Genomic DNA, 19,547 nt, shown 5'->3' with positions numbered 1-19,547 from the left:
TTCAGGACGGCTGGGATTTTCTTTTAAGGAAGTGAGTTCTCGGGGTCAGTTACACATAAGGGTCTTATATATTCAATAACCTCTGAGAGGCTCCTGCCTTCACTTAGCAGAGCAAGGTGAAAAACAGTGGTCCAGTCCTCAGCTAATGTAAGCCTGTCTCAGACCATTTACTTCAAAAAAGCTATGGCAATTTACACAAATTGCAGATATGCATGGCAAAATGAGCACAGAAGCCTATATATAGATCATTCTTTTCCTTTTTACTTTTTGGGAAGAGAGAGAAGAGATGACAGGGAGTTTACAGGAATTTCTATCATCTCTATCGCAAAGATGTAAATGTGTTTTTAAACATACAAGCCAAGAAATGCAAACACTGAAGTTGTCTGTTCCATTCACTCATCCTGAACATAAGCATGGAGTATTTTCTACTCCTGCCAGTACTGTTAAGGGCTAGTTATACATCTTGTTATACACTGACGTAAGTAATTTAAACATCTTTGGGCAAGTCACTGATGCTAAGGTCAAATGTAAAGCAAGTCCATACTACTTAACTTTCATCACCTCTAAAACAGGGTGGGCAGCATCACGTTGCCTATTGGGAATGCTTACTGGACCACACTCCAGAATCCAGGGGATACAATTAATCAGCTTGGGGCAGACTCATGTCAGGAATCGTTTTAAAAATCAGGATAGCACATACAGTGCAATTTCAATGTCTGAGAGCATGCTGTAGCCTGGTTCAATTCACTGATGTGGCCATAATGGTTGATTAGTCTACATCTGATTGTATAATTCAGGAAAGGGCTTCTGTATACACGGTATGGCAATCAAGAGATTTTCACTGCCTGCATTTATTGACAAGAGTTCTTCTATACATGCGTGGTCATTGTTCTTTTCATACATGTATGATGTTCATATGTATGTACATTCATATATGTATGGTGATAGTTCTTATTTATCCACCTGCAAAGACTCTACACTTACACAGACATGCTGCTGAAAATGAAAAATAAATTTGACTACTCAAGTAACACATTTACTCAAGAAGGAAGGCACAGAGTGTTTCCAGTGAGCAGAGTTGCAGCTTTTGGTACTTTACATTTGCTGTAGTTTTCAATTCAAAATAATTGTTCTCACTGTGGCAGTGTTCGCATCTACCTGCAAGCCAGCCTCTGCTACAGGAGACAGCTATGGTGTTAAAACATTAAAAATTAATTCTTCAGCCAGAAAACACTTGCCTTCAGACCTCAAAAGAGTCTTGTATTTGCATCTGATAATTTTCCCTTCTGTAGTGCATAAAAGCATCCTTACAATCCTATTAACTAGCTTGGCAATATTAAGTGTTGCAATGCCTTAGTTCAATTCATAGCTGGCTTTGAGGTTGGACAGTAGCCTTGAATGAGGCCAGTGTGAAATCACTCCCCAACATAATAATCAGAAGCACTGGAACAATATGTTTCTCCCACCAGACAATCATGACAGAGCTATTTCAGATGTCAAAGAAAGCTGGCATCGTTACATACTTTCTCCAGAGACACTCTGCCTCCCCAGGAACAAAACCCACATACTCGTTCTGCCTTTCAGAGGAGTATTTCTCTTCTCTTTCCATTAGAAGTTGCGGATTATCTCTGGTTCCAGTGTTGAACTTTTAGCTTGCTATAAAGTTAATGTGCTAGACAATGTTCATTCCAGGCAAGGCTGTGGGGCTGTGTATTTTCTGCCACCCCCAAAAAAGGCCATTATCTGTAATTACCCATTACCATGCATAATTATTTCTTCTATTCTGGTCTATGGCCCCCAGGACTTTATGCTGTTACAGCTCACTGCATTATCTTATCAAATTTGTTAAGGAAGCTTTTTTGACCTTTTGAGTACTTGTCACAGCACATACAAAAGCCAGCAGTAAATTGTCTAAGCATGTAATGTGTGATTTATTGTATGTACCTTGTATAATGATACCATACAAAATATTACACACTAACACCTTCCCTATTCCCCACTCCCTGCTGTAGCTACAAGGAGAAGAGGGGGAGCAAGGGGAACCTCTTTAGGAAGAAAGAGAAGGAACAGAATAGGAAGAGGCTAGACTCTCTCTGGGTGAATTTGAGGAGCACAACAGCAACAAACGGCTAAACCTGAATATCAGGCTCCAGGGAAGGTATCAGCTGCGCCGGTCTTCAATGCCACCTTTTTTTCTCATTCCTCTCCCCAAAGCCCGATGCTACTGCTGAGGCTTCTGCTGAGCCCCATTCCTTCACACATAAGCCCACTTACTGCCAGTGCAGCAAGTGGAGGGGGCTTTAAACAACCCCTATTCTTAATTCACCATTTCTGTCAATGCAGTATGAGGCCCTGAGCATTAGAGCCAAACCTGGTCCAAGACCAGATCTAAAGGCATTGTTCTTTGTGGATACTGGCGTGCGTTCATTAAGGACCAGGACTTTATCTCCACTGCTTTCAGAGCTCCCAGCTAGGGACAAGATGCAGCCTTGCATCGCAGTATGCCTCTGATGACAGTCCCTGTGAATCAAGGCACTATGTCACTCTTCTTTGTAAGGACAATGTCCAACCCTCACAGAGAAACTTAGCTTTCACGAAAACAGGCAAGCTGACGCCCTCTGTCCCTCATCCTCTATCTCTGGCAATTGATTGTGTAGATTCTCAACCTACCTCCCTGTCCGAAAGGGATATTCAAGAAATTATCAGTTAGTGAATTTTAGCAGAAATAATTTGGAGGTTTTTGAATTGTGTGGTGAAAGAAACTTCCTAAATACAAGATAATCTGAAATACTTTTCTGGCATCACAATAAATAAAAGTAAACCATAACAGTCACGTCTGTACTTTGGCCTAAAACTGCACGGTATAAATTATTTTAGTACACAGTGTGCAGAATTGCGCCCTTCCTATCAAGGCTTCTCCCTAAAAGTATAGTGAAAAAGCAGGCACCGGGGACTTCAACATACCTGAACTCAGACCCTAAGAGACGGCTAGCTGAGCCTCTGTTCTGAGGATGAAAGTCTTCTTTGTGTTTCTCTGCAGTTTCCAGACCTTTGCTCGACCACTCCGAGCCAGTGCTCAAGCACCAGGAGGGTGGAAACTGTAAGAGTGGCACAAGGAAGACATGCACCGTTCAAGGTGGATAGAAGGATGAGAAGAGAGGGACCACGCCGTGGCAGGGATGCTTGCGCTGGTACTGCTGCCCTGGGGCCCAGTTCCTGAGTTGTACGGGGCTGCTCCACTGTTGCTCACCTTTGCAAAACCACCTCTGGAGTTATTCCATGTGTTGCAGTCAAAGTTTTCAGTAAAAGTCTGGCTTCTTCCTCCCTCCCTCAACAGCCAACAACACTATGACCCCATCTTGACCTCGAAAGCCAAACCAGCCCTTCTTTTTCCTTCTTGCTGGGTGTCACCTACCCAAACAGACCTGGATGCCCAGCTGTGCTCTGAACAGCATCTACCACAGGGAGAGGTCAAAAAGTCTGTTATTGTCCATATCAGACATGTGGGCTAAAAGCAGCTGTGTCTCCAGGCTCAAGAGAATAAATCACAGCCAAAAGAGCTTCTTGCCACACCAGTCTCTAGGTACCTCTCTGACCATACCCGGGAAACACAGCCACCCAGCAGAGATAATGTTGTTCTTCTTGACACTGAAATGCACATTAATAAATAAATAAATTTAATTACAAAATTGTGATGCAACAACTCTGAGCCCTTCCCATGCTCCTGTCCCTCCCCTTGGAGATCCATGCACAGGGACAGACCTTCCCGGTCCCTCCTCTCCCTCCTTATCACAGCACTTTTCCCCTGCCAGTCCCTGCCTCCCACCACCCCCGGACAAAACAAGCGGTGGCTGCCCGCCTCGGTGCAGGTCTGGTACCCGGCCGCGGGTTTGGTACGCCTTATCAGAGGCATGGGCATAATGGGAGCACTGTCTGCAGGCCCGGGCTTTATCCATGAAGACGTCAGCAGCTGAACGCTCCTGTTTCTCAAGGTTTGCTCAACTGCCAACACAATACTCATCTACACCCTGCAGGAATGGATATCACTTTTTTCCCCCTCCTAAGAGTAATTCTGGGAATCAACACTTGAGCAAATGCTGCCTGAGCCTCAGCTTTTCCAGTTCCACCTCTCCAGGGCTACACCAGTCCTAAATGGGATGGTGCCTCTCACCATGAATGGCATTAGCCAGGAAGAAGCACTATAGGATAAAAATTACAGCACATTTCAAGAAAATCTGGGAGCTTCTAGAACTAAGGTTACTTGTTATCTTCTTGCTCGCACCCTGACATGCCATCTTTTCACAACATGCTGCAGCCACACAGTGCTTTTGTTGAGAAAGTCAACACCCATCTAGTGAAAAGACAGAGAAAACTAAGTTGAGCTGATGTAGTATAATCAAAGGCATAAACAGTTCAGAACAATCACAGGGGGGATTAATTAAACCTTAAACGAGAGCGTCACTAAAGGGCAAAGTAAGCAGCTGTCTCTCACTCTAGGGCATGTTTTCTGGTCTTTTAATCATGCCTGTGACTCCTCCCTGAGCCCTGCCAAGCTCAAGCACAGGTGTGCAAGTTCAGACCATTGCTATATATCCAACAATAGTTATAAAAAGAAACCTAGAGGCCACACAAACAAGATACCTCACTTGCCTCCTCTCCTAGACTCCAATTGTAATTAGCTCTTGAGCCTGGCATAGGCTGCCTATTTAATGACCAGCAAGGAGTCCCACTAGTCCCACAGCCACCTCACCAGCTTCAGGCACAGAAGAAACTAACCCTCCTTCCCATCACACGTCTGTCCTTGGACATCATTTCCCAGCAGGAACCACTGATATTCCACTCTCCTGCACTGGTGCTCTGTCTTCTGTGCTGCTTACCAGCTCTCCCTGCTCCACCCCCCCGCCCTTTATTTTCTGTCAATTCAGTTTCTTAATCAAGATATCAGGGGATACAAAACCAAATGCTTTACAGAATTTGACTGCATTGGTATTTCACTTTGTCCAGCAATTCTGTAATGATAAAAGGTTACTAACTTGATGCACTCTTCTGCACACAAAGTTTTGTTAATTCATGTTCAGTAAGCATCCTTTAATGTCTGAATTTCTCCCTCTCCCACAAATTTCAGTCCACTGTGGTCCATTCCATTGTTTTGCAAAAACTGACGTCAGTCTGATGGATCTGTAGCCACTTATCCTACCACACTCTTCTTAAAACTGGTATGACATCAGCTTACTTCTAGGCCTTAGGAACTTCCCCTGTGCTAAAAATCCATTGGAAATCTATATTAATAGACCAGAGACATCCTCATCAAGTTTTCTTCTTTTTAAGAAAAAATTGCATGCAGGTTACCCAATCCTGATGACTTCACTTACTGCTGGGAATGAAAGCAGAATGTCACTATCTCTCCAAAGCAAAGACCACCATAAATTATTAAACATGTCTTCCTCTCTTCCACATGTAGAATTACTGTCCCATAATGGCTCAGATCACCTTTAATTCAGTGTATGTTCCTAACACAACTTTTAAACCTTCCGATTTTAAGATTCTTAGTGTTTTAGAATTCACATACAAAACATTTTTTTCAAAGGAAAATGTGATTTGAGAGGGGAAAAAGGGGGGGTGAGGGGGTGGGAAGGAGGGAATCCCAGCTATAAGATTGCAGCTTGGCATAGCAAATTTCCTGGTTATACACAAAAACCCAATCTAGCTTCAGCTAAAAGGAGCTGAAATACCACCGATTTCAGCAGAACTGGGGAAGGTACATTTTGTTCACGTTTAGTGTACACTTAATAAAAATGATCTGCTGCAAGCATTTAGCACGCAACTTAAAAATCCTCCTAATATGACTGAAGAAATAAAACCTACAGAAAATAATTTTTATTTCCACACTTAATGCAGGCTTCAGGCCCTCAGTAAGACGTCTGTAGCAGCAAATTACACTTCCAAAATCTTCTGCCACTGACTAGAGCAGAGCAGCTATCTTTTCAGGAGAGCTGGGGGACAATGCTTGCTCTTTCCTTATTTGCATTTTTGATCTTTTTAAGACAGCTATGGTGGCTGCACTCAAATCTTTGTTCGAAAAAAAAGAAAGATTTTAATAAAGAATAAACATTCAAAATCTTTTAATCTTGTTTTGAATCTGTGAAGATGCAAGGACCCTTTTTAATGCTACTGAAACATCTACAAACAGCATATGTTTGTTCTTGTTAAACTGAGACAGCAGGTCAATTTATAAATCTAGAAATATTAGCATGAATGACAGCTAACGAAGTCAGGACCAATAAAATTAGTGTTTCAAGAAATCATCAGCATGAAAAACAAGCACCATTTTCAATATTCAGAATAACCACTGGTGGTGCGACTTCTATGTGTGCATATATGTGTGCTATTGCTCCCCTTGAGATACAAATATTTAACTCACTGCATATCAGACAGGCAAGACATTACTTTAGTCCATAACAGGAGCAAAACTTAAACACGCCTTTAGAAAACAGAAGAAGGGAATTAAAAGAGAGAGAAAATTAGGGAAGAAATCAGAATTCTAGACAGTCATTAAAAAAACAGCCCAGACACCTGCAGGTACAAAGAAGCAAATTGAGAGGAGGAGAAAGAAACTCAGTGTGGATTAAATGTAAAGGGATTTAAGTCATTAACAGGAGATCAAAGAGAATGTTAGAAGGGAGGGAAGGCTTTACAAGCATCTGAGATAGGAGACCTTGGAGGAAATATGACTGGGATAAAATCATTATGGCTTACACTAAAAATAATAAAGGGAGTAGGATGATGGTTGGAGTTAGCTAGAGTCCGTGCTTGATTATAAGCCATATGATGACAGAAACCCAAAAGGTTTCTAAAAAAGACCAACTAGAAAAAAAAAAGATTTTTTTTTTCACTCTGTATTCTGAGGTGTGGTAGAAAAGCTAATCTCCAGGAGTGGCAAAGAATCTTGACAGACACCCATCAGGCCTAGCACAGTGAGCAAAAATCACATATGCACACATCACTCTTGCAGATGATCACTCCATGGATGCAATACCATTTATGCTCACAAAACCTGCTTCCATGCAAATGCAAATTGACCACTAAAGACTTTTGTTCTTGCACAGCCGACAAACCAAAACACACAGCAACTGAACTACAATGGCTTATATCAGTGGAGGTTATGAAACATTAGTACCAGTGCAGTACAGTATAGCACGGTACATCAGCCATAACTACAGGCATTCCTGTCAGCAAATGGCAGCCTAAGCTGTAAGCAATACAAGTGGTATGAAGAGAAACTAGAGAAAGGATATTAAAAAAATAAATAAATCAAAATAATTAGGCATACAATGTCATTGCAAAGGAAAAGAAGCTCTGTGCCTAAATAACTTTTTACAAGCTCTTCAAGAAAACAGAGCAAAGAACTGCAATAATAACATTTGCACTTAACCCACTGAATTATTCATAACTCTGTCTAAAACCAGCAGGTACTAAAACGTAGGTGAAAGTTTACCAAAGTTCATGGAAACAAAAAATATAACTACAAGAAAAAGTATTTCTACAAAAGCAATCTTCAAAACTGCCTTTTTGCTCCCAAGTCATTAAATGACACATCTACTAAAAATGGAATATGAACCAGAAACGTGAACATGGAAGCAAGTTTATAAATAAAGCAAAAGAAAGCAGTCTTCAAGGTAGAAGAAAGCATGTAAAAAAAAAAAAAGAAAAAGAAAGGAATCACGCCAATGCTCAGTTAAGGAAGCGTGCAGCATGCCTTCACTCCCCACTTATATCTTTTCTCAAAACAGAAAGAAAGCCCCACACATTCAGATAAGTCATAATAACTGTTTCAAGGACACAGAAAGGAACAAGAGCTTAGCTGCAGATAGCATAATAGTGTGCCCACGGATAGAAAATTCTTGGTACATCTACTGCTCCTGCTTCAATCCTTATCTCGGTGTGCATAATGGCAAATGGAAAGCACAAGCCGGCACAGATAACTCTCTAAATGTGAACGCACATATGCAAATATCAGCATGATGGAGGGAGAACCTCCAAGGCACAAAGAACAATAAGGGATTCCAACCAACCTCTGGCCTTCATCAGGATGAGAAACCCTGAGCACCCGGGGTCCTCGGCCAATTTGCACGGTTGCTACCGAAATCAATTCAGCACACAGAAGCTGCTGCCACGAGCTGAGGGTCTACAGAGCTCTAGCGCATAGAAGTACACCTGGAAACCTGAACTGTGCATGAGAATAGCCAGACAGAAAAATGTTGCATGCTCAGAAAGCCCTACGATGAAAAATTTTGAAAAATGAAAAAAAAGAAAAAAAGAAATCTACCCACGATTCTTTGGGGAAAAAACAAACAAACAAACAAACAAACAAAACAACTCTTCTGGAATGAGAAAGGGGGATAGAAGTGTCTTTTGAGCTGCCTGCAGGTTTTCACCTCTGCTGTCACAGGAGCTTTGGTGCCAAGCAATCCTTCCCTCCCAAAGCAAGCAGGTAGCTCACAGTTGGTCCTGAGCCTGCCCCCCCCCACACTGCAGGAAGCTTTCCCCAGACTCTGCCTCTGGTGGACACAGCCCTGGGCAAGCCCGTGATACCTGCCTGCACAAAAAAAAAAATAAAATAAAATTCCGATGTTCTCAGAATCTTTTTATGCTGCTCTTTACCTTTACAATTCCACAGCAATTCAAACATGATCAAAAAAGCCTGAAAGGAAAAATAAAACATCCTCATCTGCAGACTCAACTCTGAAAATCACCACTAGTTCCACCTCTTTCACAAATACAGCAGAAACTCAGTACTTCGCCAGTCTGTGCCTTGTTTAATAAGCATGCATGGCATAGCTCAGAAAAACACAGGCACACACAGAAGAAGCTGTAAAGACAATGAAAGAATATTGCTTGAAAAGGGAAACTGCAAGCTTAGCAAGCTGCAGGTTCCAGGGCTGGAGAATTAACTGGAAACATCTAATCAGGGATGCAGAACCCTGTAACATTATGATTTATTTAACACAGTCAAACAATGGCCATAAGCAATGAATCACACAGGAGATGACAAAGCTGCAGGAGATTTCCGTCATCTAGTTTAACCTGCGCATTGATCAGAGTTTACCTCCATATTAATCACTTGAGAACGCAGGCTAACACACTCTTAAACACCTCTTGTGATTATGCTTCACTTACCCCCTTGTCCTTATGCAGGTCACTCTGTTGCTAATTGCACTTCTAGTTAGGAGAAAAAGTGTCTACTGTCTAATTTAATTTTGTCTTTTTTAGTTTCAAGCCGTTGCTCCTTGTTATGCTGTCTCAAGCACTGTACATAATCCCTCCCCCTCCTCCATATTATTACCTCTCAAATATTTATAGACTGTTATATCCACCCTTAGTCTCCTTTTCTACAAGCCATACATCATTTCTGTCACCCTTCCCTCTATCCTTTCAGATTTATCTATGTCCTTTTATAATGAGATGCTCAAAACTCTTTTGCAGTGTTATCCCAAGTACAGCTACACCAAAGCAGTGGAGAGAGGCAGACCTATTTCTACCCTAAACCGTGGAAATACTGTTCAAAGAGAAACACTGACTGAATATTTACTTGGTCCAGTTTGACAGAGATTCATGCCACTGGGAAAACCACCTTACAGGCAGAAGACAATCTCCAGCAGCTGCTTCCCAACAAGAAGTCCAACTTGTGCTGCAGAAATAACGCAAATGCTAAACAGCTAAGAACGTTCATAAATTCTTCCAGGAGTCCCATGCAAACATGATTCTTCTTCTCTCATCTTAAGTGTAACATACTGGAGAAAAGCAGACAGTTATGGATGGAAAGATGTTATTCACAAGTAAAGGATGCAAAACTTTTTTTTTTACTTATTTTATTTGTACATTAGAATCACATAATCACTTAGGCTGGAAAAGACCTTCAAGATCATCAAGTTCCAACCATGAGGAACAAGGGTAAAATATACCAGTTGTTAACAGTCTAGTAGAGACACATCGTGTTCAACTATGCTCTTTTATGTGAACAGAGATTCGTTGCCTGTGGGACGAGGTAGGTAAAAACACCAAGATGGGGCTTCTTGGCCCTTAGGAAGGATAGAGAGTTGGCAGGACCAGAAAGCAGACAGCAACTGAAACTGCTGAAGTACTGGTAGCAGGCACAGCAGGAGAAAATGATCATTTGACAGTAATAAGGAGGCAATGACAATGAGAAAGAGCAGGATGATGGAGTGCTGACCACTGCAGACCCACCAAAACCTCTGAGTATGTGCAGCCACCATCTTAGCCCTGACTAAATTAACAACTTTCTGTTGCAATCTGATATAGACATTGAGTGTTTTCGGATCAAAACAGTCAGGATTTCATTCCCAGGCTTTCAAATGCTGATCAGTATTGATGACATGACAAATTTCAATACATAGACTTAATGTCATTATGAAAAAGTAGGCATTTCGTAGATTCACAGAATTACTTAGATTGGAAAGGTCCTCTGGAGGCCAGCTCACTCAAACTCTGCTCAAAGCAGAGCCACCTTCACAGCTAGATTGTGCTGCTCAGGCACCATCCACCTGAGTTTCGAGTCTCTCCAAGGATGGAGACTCTTCAGCCTCTCTGGGCACCCTGTTCCACTGCTCAAGCACTCTTCATGGTGAAATGTTCATGGCACCTTCCTAATGTTGTCCTTCAGTTGCCTAGAAGAGACTTTTTGACAAAACTGAAAGTCTGACTGCATGTAGCACCATACTGTAAAGACATAAAAGAATTTTCTTTCAAAAAGAAAACTTCTCCCTTTTTTTTTTTTAAATCAGACCATCGTATCTTCCAACTGTAATAGCTCATTTTTTTACCTCATTACTTATGCAGCACAACAAGCCCTTGGCAGCAATGTTTTAAGTGCAACAACACAGACAAGGTCAATCCAAAACAGAACAGCCATTTAGGCATAAATATACTGGAAAGGTAACAAAAAAGCAAATGAAGAGAAAAGAAGGCAAACTAGTGTTTTCAAAGGCATCTGGGGCACTTCATTCCTCATTCATTCGGCCTGGCGTTACTACTGCCTCTCTACAGTCCTTTTTTATTAGCAGGTAAAACTCTCTCTGTCATCCAAAGAGTTTCAAAGTGAAGGGAGAACCTACTTAGAGAAAGGTAAGAACACTATTTTGTTTCCATAATGCATAACAAGTGTAACAAAGGGAAATAACACCTGTAAGCTTCTTACTCACAAATGCTGACAATGATATGTTTAACTTGCCAGCCAATGATACTATGAAGGCACATAAACAATGCCTTTATTAATGCTTCTGGCAAATCCAACAGCAAACAGACCTCGCAGAACACAGAAGGAGCTGGTATGTAGGAGCACACAGTAATTCTATGTTGGATGCTTATAAAATGGGCCAACATGAGTATAACCAGAAAGAATTTGCACTTTCCAGAACTTTTCATGACCTATCTTGCAGCCATCCCACCCCGCCTGAAAAAAGCCAAGCATCTGTGACCAAACAAAATAGAGGAAAGCTGAAATGGTGTGTGTCTCCTTCCTTTGGTGTGAACAGCTCTCACTCACAGTTCTTTTATGACCATGCCTTATATTTTTTTTCAGTGATCTCTAAATACTAAAATTGCAAAGATACCAAACTGACATGGAACTGAGAAGGGTCCAGGCTGGAAAACATTGCACTGATACATCTCAAAGGCACACTTTAAGTACCTCCCCACAGCCTTTTCCTGAGGTTGTACACACTAGTTAATCCAACAAAACGTACCTTCCCTACAGAAGGAAGGACAATTGCTTTAGATGCCCTATCATCATGACTTTTCACTGCCGTGTATAATCAAATGGTCACTGCTTTCAAACAACCTACTTTTTTTTTTAAGGGAAAATACATAGAAACTACAAAATTTGTTTGCAGAAGTTCAGCTAATGCCCTGTGAGCACAGTCCGCTCCCTTCCAACTACCCTACAGGCCCCCAGATCGCTTTTCTTTTTCTCGGGGAACATATGCTCCCACCAAAGCAAATATGGTTTCCAAGCCCGGGAGGGTAAATGGATAAACCCCTACACTTTGACCATGATAATTCATTCTTTCCCTCTTCAAAAACAGCATGTCACAAAGGGATCTGAAAAACAGTCTCTGTACTCTGCAGGTGCCGTAATATTTCTGATTTGCTGATAAAATAGATACAGTGAGGAAAGACTCTCTCCCTGGCACTGTGTCTGATTTGTGTGACTCCTTCACACATTACTCCTCGAGCAGCAAACAATGCCCCGCGTCACGGACTTCAAAAGAAAAACGACTTCTGTGAAGCCAAAAACTTACCCAAGGAGGAGAATTACCACTGTCAAAATGATCTCTTGCACCGTCTAACGTGTTGGACAGGGAACGTGGCTCTCTAGGAGCCCTTGGTTTCTCCAGGGCTCACGGGGAGCTGCTGACTTCTGCTGCAATTAAGAGTTTGACTCTCTCTGCCTGCATTAATTATTCTGTAAATGCTCACAAAGTCTGCACCTCAGCCTACCAAACTGAGACACTGTGACAACTGCTCCAAGTATGAGTATGAGACCTGCTGTGACTGAGTCACTTCCCATTTTCTTTGTGTCACACACAGTCCTCTAAATCCTAATAACCCACACTGTCCTTCTTCTCATTTTACTTGCAGTGCAAGGTATCTGTAAAACCACAAAACAGCAATGAAAGAACCCTTCAAGTACCTGGTCCTGAAACAGCCTGATACTTAAAAGCTTCATGACACGTCATGCCTTGCAGCTTCTTATCTACTTTCAGAAGACCTCTATCTGCTACAGAAACCAAGAGCCAGAATATACACACAGATATTTTATATATCTCTGTGACTGTTAGGAAGAAAATGCACACTGAGATTCAAGTGGAAATCCTCACCATAAAAATTGAATTTTCAAATCCAAAAGTCTGCATTCTGACACCTGATAAAGCTGCTCTAAAGGTCTAGTTGAACACACAGCAGCTTCTGTCATCAGGCAGCCTCAGAGCCTGCATGCATGTTCACTGGTGGCATTAAATTCATATGCATGAGTAGTTACACAGAATTCAGGTGAAACTACCAAAATTAGTTGGGCCAGAACTTTACATACTGCTGATGCTTAAAGGCTAAGCACAATTTTCAGTTTCTGCTTGGGTGCCTAGAAATGAACCTGGAATCAAATCTTCTCTCTGGAGATGAAGCTGTGTATTTTAAACGTTGTCACCTACACACAGTTATTCAGTAAAATGGTTGAGAAACAATGTATTTGAATTGCTAACAAAAATCTACACTAAAAAAACAATGGCTGCAAAACATTTACAATTACTTCAACTAAAAGAAAAAAGTGAACTCAAATGATTTTAAAGTTAGCGATTTTCATGTTTTCAAGTGTTTATACAAGCATGCGATTGTCTAAAACTTGTTTAATTAATAGTTTTCATTAAAGTATCATAATTCAATTTAATAAAAAATATTAAAGTAGAGCTTATAAAGTAAATAACTATGGACATTTAGAAAACATTAAGATCAAAGCTTATGCAAATTCTGTTGACAGTAAGACAATTTCAGTTTTTGGCCTTTCTGTACAAGCAAGGGTTTTCTTATTCTGAGTTACACGGCATCTCTATACATTACTGAATATACTACTTTAATCTTTAGTCAGTTTTTTCCATCACTATAGATAAAGCACGCAGTAACCCAAATACGAAAGCAGTGACTGTGTTGATTCAAAGGTGACAGTAACATGATTGCAATAATGAAAACAAAAAAACAAAAAGCTATTTATTGTTTTATCAACAAAGCTTCCCAAAGAAATTCCTCTCTATTGGCCTGAAACTGCCTGTCTGCAACAGATGCAACAAATCCATCTGACAAGGCTTTAAATGGCCTCCAAGACGGAGTCGCGTGACGGACACACCTATATGCTGTCCTTTTATTAGTTAATGCAAGGCACTGTCCACTTTACAAGCATTTTTTTAAGCCAGATGTGTATTTACCTGTGTTACTGGCATCAGTACAGATGATAAAAAATTAATTACTTTTCCTTTTCCTTTCATTTTTTTTTCTTCCTTTTCCTGTCTACACAACAGAAGTCAAAGATGTCATCTTCATTTTCGTATATATTTAACTGCTCTATCTATCAGGTATAAGCTCTGCACCCAGCCACACAGAACTGATGTACCACCACATCAAGACACATACAGGAGGCAACTCTCTGATGTCAGAGCTAATGCCATTACCTACACACCTAGCTTCAGTTTTGAAGAAGATAAAGAGCCAGTCAACAAGTAGATGCCAGGACCATGCCAGAAGCACAGCAGGAAAAATATTTGGGGAGGAAGGGGAAAAGCTCCCTGTAAATCACTACTTGAAGGTATACACCCCCGGAAATTCAACACAGCGCTAGTCTTATTCAAATTTATTTTGATTTTCAAGTAAAAATAACAAAATAATATATGAAAGATTGATGCTGGGTTCCTCCCTTTTACTAACCATACCAGCAGCACAATAGAGTTGTTGGAGAGGGGACTCCACAACACTGCCACTGTAGACAGGGGAAGAAGGTGAAACAGCAGGCAGGTATAAATAATGCCAGCTCCTGCCCCAAGCAGCGAGCTGATCTCTCCCAGCACTTTACCTGATGGCGTGCTAGTTGCTGTTGTTGCTGTACTCATGGAGTGTGTAGGGTTGCTGCTTTCCAACAAGAGACAAGAGCTCCCACCACCATTCTTCTTAATGAACTGCTCTGGGACACTGGGCAGGGGTACTGGGTGGCTGATTCCCAGTTCCTCTTCCTGAGCTTGCTGCCTTCTCAGTGCAACCTGGGAACAAGAAGACAGATGTAGGGCATGTTCTCTGACTTGAGCACAATTTGTAATGGCAACAGGCAAGACTCAAACTCAAGGCTGTTTCTGTTTCTTGGTACTTTCTAAAGTGTTGACAGCATGATCCAGACAGTGAGTATAGGAAGATATAAAAGAGATCATAAACCTATTTAAAAGCAACCACTTTTCCATCCAAGCATATGTGAACAAACCCATGGAATGCCGGTGCCATCTTCTTCCAATGAGGTCACATTAAGGCTGACTGCATTCGTGCAATACAGTTGCTCTTGGGTGAAGGATATTGACAAAAGCATAGACCCACTCCTCTCTGCTGATAAACAGCTCCTGTGGATAAGAAATCACCTTTCAGGCTTGCTGTGTCTCTTCATCTTAATAAGATAACTCTTTATGAGTGCTTATACTTGCAATCTGTTGCTCTGTCCAAGCCTGCTGGGCTGCCTTGCTTGCTCTTGGTTGGAAATCAAGGGAATTTCAATACACGGTACAGTACACACAGAGAGCTTTCCGGCAGAGGCACGCAGAAGGCAGGGAACCACCTTGCAAGCATTTCAGCAAGTGTCACACACATTGCATGTAGCTGGCCACGTCTGGTGCAGCAGCAACTCCCCACTCCTTCCCCAACACTGATGCTGCTCCAGAGCCTAGTCTGCATTAGCAAAGCCCATAGACAATGCAAACTCTGGACATGGGCGCAAACAAGTCACATGCAATGCTTACTGAAGATTCAGAGGGTAAAGCACACCCCTTCTGCCTCACCTGAACAGGCAGGTTGGTTTTGCACAGCCATCCACCTATGCCAAGTCCTGAGACACGGCCAGGCAGCGCAGCTTTGTAGCTATCCATCATGCAGCTTGCCACATAGCAACTGCTTTGCATCTGCATCTGAACCATGGAAATCTGTACTAGATTGCAGACCGTGATCATGGGCCTCTTCTGCAGGAAATTCTCCTGGGTAATTCTCTGGGATTTGCCTCTGTTTCCTGGCCATGTTCAACAGCCACATGTTCCTAATACGGATGTGTAATACCATCAGAGAAATTAACGACAGCTCGTTAAATACATACGTTCAAGACAGAGTGTATAGATGTGCAAACTCTATGGGATTTAGTCCCTTTTTTTTGGTTTGACTTCACAAACCAATAGCCTTGACCTGCAAAATTCCACCAGCGCGAAGGGGCTTACTGCAGAAATTTATCAAAAGGGGGAAAGACAGACTTTCAATGTGCAGCTCCTACACAGATAAGGTTCAGTGAGGGAGGCTTTCAAAACCACTTTCAAATACTAGGCAGGGAAGAGAAAGCCCCCTCTGCAAGGGCCAGCTGGAAAGAGGAATTCATGGTGTGAAAGGAACTACTGGGCGGCAGAACTACCTGTGCAGAAGGGGACAGCTTCACAGGGGGCAAAAAAACCCTGCTTTGTTCTCTCTTCCCTGACGGGGTCCGAAAAGGGACCCACGTTTTCCATGCCCCCGGGTATTATTCCATGGTTCACACCTGGCAGAGAAAGCACATGTAACTTTGGCATAATCCACTATTTCTGGACTGCTATAGTATCAGCTGGGAGGAATTACTTAAATGAACCAAAACACCCCATGGATTCAAAGGAATTTTAATCTAACTGCTTGGAATAATTAAATAAATTTATTTTTTAAAAACGGGGAAGGATTTCATGGAGGGCTACTAGGAGTTTTAGTCTGGCATTGGGACACTTATGTGGGATTGTGAAGTCCTGAGTACGTATTACCTGCAAAGCGGGTCCATGGGTCTGGCATCCCTGCCTTTAATTGTACCAGTAAGTCCTAGCACCTTCCAATTAATCTGTCTGAAGGGCTCTATTTGCGTGAACCAGGATGTGCAATCCCACTCACAGAGCTCAGGCACATTAGCCGTATCACTCCCTGGACTCCTCATTAATGAAGTTTTCAACATAAGGCTCACAGGGACTAATAGAGCCTTGTTAAACGTTATCAGACAGAGCTGTGACTTCAGAGGGAATCACTAATGAATACAGTTATCTCTGCGCAGAATTGGATGTACTTTGGTTTACCTCCAAACACCAATGATTTGCCATTTAGATTTAAGATTAGAAGCTGTAGGCAGCCCTGCGTATACAGAGCCTCTCCATGAAGTATTAAGAAAGTTTTTAAACCGCTGTGTAGAAATATTTTAAAGAAATAGAAAGAAAAAATTGTTTTCTTGGAAACGAACTCATCAAGAGCCACCTAACATAAGGTCAAATGGATATACCGGATCTGAAACTAGGAGTGGAAAATACTGCCACTAGCTACTAGTTGGATGGATAATTATTTAGTTAAAAACAAGTTGTTTGACGGACAATATAAGTAACGTAGTGTTAACTAAAAGCCTGCCCCTCTGAACGTTTTAGAAGGGTGCAAGCGTGTGTAAGTTTTGGTGAGTTTTAGCTTTAAAATAAATACATATTCAGACGCGTGCAGAAGTCCGCTGCCAGCCACTTAACTCCTGCACGCGTTTCCATGCGAAAAAAAAAAAAAAAAAAAAGTTTAATGTATTTATTTTTTAAAGGGGTTACGTGACGGAGTCCAGCTTCACCCCCTTATGCCCGCCCGGTCGGGGGGTCGGCAGGGCCAGCTGTGCCCCCCCGGCCGCCTGGGGGCCGCCCTGGACCCCCGGGTCGGAGGGGAGCGGGCTCCGTGCGGCCAGGCAGGGCTGTCCGGCCGTGCGGCCTGTCCGGGACGGGCAGGGCTGGCTCTCCTCTGCCGGGGAAGGCTGCCTTTTCTCCGCCGGTCACCGCTCTCGTCCTCCGGTCACGGCTCTCCGCCGCCGGGCAGGGCTCCGCCGCGCCGCCCCGCCGCCCGCCCCGCGCCGCGCCCCGCGGCGTCGTCTCACCTGCGCTGCCATGACCCGCTGCCGCTCGGCGATCAGGCTGCACTTCTTGCACTGGCAGTCCCGCCACATGCAGAACCGCTTGTGCCCCTTCAGCGGCGACGAGTAGCCGTGGTTGCGGCAGCGGGCGCACTTGGGCAGCCGCGGCAGCTTCTTCCCGGCCGCGGAGGAGGCGGCGGAGGCGGCCGCGACCCCCGGTGCCGGGGCGGCCGCCATTTGGGCCGCCGCCTTGGCGAAGCCGCCCGCCTTGTCCGCGGGGCCGGGGGCCTCCGGGGGCTTGCCGAAGGCCGGGGAGTCATTGGGCATGGCGGCGGGGGTGAGCGCCCCGTCCCGTCCCGTCCCCTCGGTGCCGTCCCGTCCCGTCCCGTCCCGCCCCGCCACCCCTGGCGCTTTGGCGGGCGGCCGCTGCCCGGCCTCGCCCCTCCCGCCGCGGCCCCCTCCGCCCCCCCTGGGCCGAGCCCTCTCCCCCGGGGGCAGGCGGCGGGGCGGGGGGAGGCTGCCCGCTGACCGCCGGGCCGGGCCCGGCCCGGCCCGGCCCGGCCCGGCCCGCTCCGGGAACCTGGCGCTTCGTCCGGCCGCAGAGCCGGGGCCGGGGTCCCCTCCGCCGCCGGCCGCTCGCGGGTGCAGAGGCGCTGGGGTCGGTGCTTGTGGGGGAACACGGCCGCCGGTAACTCCGGTGCGGGTTTAGACGGCCAGAGCTTTGCCCAGGAAGATGCTTTTTTCTTCCCTTCTTTGCATAGGCTCCCCTTCCAGCCTGGCGCTGTGTGATTTATAGACCCCTGCAGCTCTACAGATATTATTTACAGTATTAATATTTCCTCTGTTACACCTTTAAATCTTTCCGGGCTCGACTTCAGGTGACGCTATCTTCATGCCGAAATGAAACTATTAAATTACATCTCAATCTAAGATGAATGACAACTGTCAGATGAGTGACTCAACAGAGATGAAGCAGAAAGCGCCTGAGATTATGTGAGGCTGATTTATAAAGATTGCATAAAGATTTCTATAAACCCAGCTTCATGACTCAGCATATCAGATGGTAATAAGTTACAGTAGGTAGAAATTTATTTCTGCTGGAAGAAGCCAAGGAAAGCTTCTCCCTCTTCTACATCAGCTATCTCCCTGCTAATTCCACTCAGGCTGAGCCTCCTTCCCAGTAAACAACCAATGCCAACCCCAGCCAAAGAAAGCCTCCATTCATTCTTGCTCAATACTTTGAATTACCATTGGCTAAATAGATTTTAAAGAATTTATTTTTTTAACTTCACAGTGCAACGTAGGAGACATTTGTGGAGCCTTCCAGCCACACGTTAAAATACTCCTGGTAAGCCCAAATCTAGAGCAGCCAAATAGTCCTCAACTGAGGCACCAGCAGCAGAAGCAGCGTCTGGAGAGTATTGGCAGGAGGGTGTTACAGTCACCCGACTCACATCACTCTGCTGGGATTGCCTCTCCTGATGTCAGCAACTGCACATTTTCCTGCAAAAGGGGAAAGTGAACACAACCTTTACTAGAACAAAAATTATAATCTCACTATGCAACAGATGGTGTGTATCACTAATGTTTAAGTAAGTGAAAAATGCAAACAAGCATTCCTAGCTTCCTATGCTGAAAAGTGAAATTGATCCCTGAATGAAACCATCCAAGATCTTAGCCTGTAGGGGTGTTGATTACGCTCCAAAGTTGTTGACAATGAGCAAGTCAGTCTTGAAAGTGGAATTCCAGCTTGTGGCATTCTTTTGCAGGTGGATGAGCCTTGACAGGGACGTTTCCAGACGCTCAAATGCAAATTGTCTTGAAGTCAATTGAAAATTCAAATGGAAGAGAAGATGGAAAG

At 43.6% G+C, this 19,547-nt stretch overlaps 1 protein-coding gene across 1 annotated transcript in view; it reads right to left on the bottom strand.

Annotated features, from left to right (window-relative positions):
* The window catches only part of DMRT1 (doublesex and mab-3 related transcription factor 1), a 60,897-nt gene extending 42,884 nt beyond the window's left edge, over positions 1-18,013 (bottom strand). Inside the window, exons 1-2 of the mRNA XM_035565865.2 lie at positions 17,711-18,013; positions 14,636-14,819 (exon numbers count right to left, since the gene is read on the bottom strand). Of these exons, the coding sequence (XP_035421758.2) occupies positions 14,636-14,819; positions 17,711-18,013 (487 nt within the window). The remainder of the gene's footprint in view (positions 1-14,635; positions 14,820-17,710) is intronic.
* Between the last annotated feature and the right edge of the window lie 1,534 nt (positions 18,014-19,547).

Source organism: Cygnus atratus, chromosome Z (genome assembly GCF_013377495.2).
Source record: "Cygnus atratus isolate AKBS03 ecotype Queensland, Australia chromosome Z, CAtr_DNAZoo_HiC_assembly, whole genome shotgun sequence".
NCBI lineage: Eukaryota > Metazoa > Chordata > Aves > Anseriformes > Anatidae > Cygnus > Cygnus atratus.
Note: the sequence above shows the minus strand (reverse complement) of the source record. Positions and strands in the feature narration are given on the sequence as shown.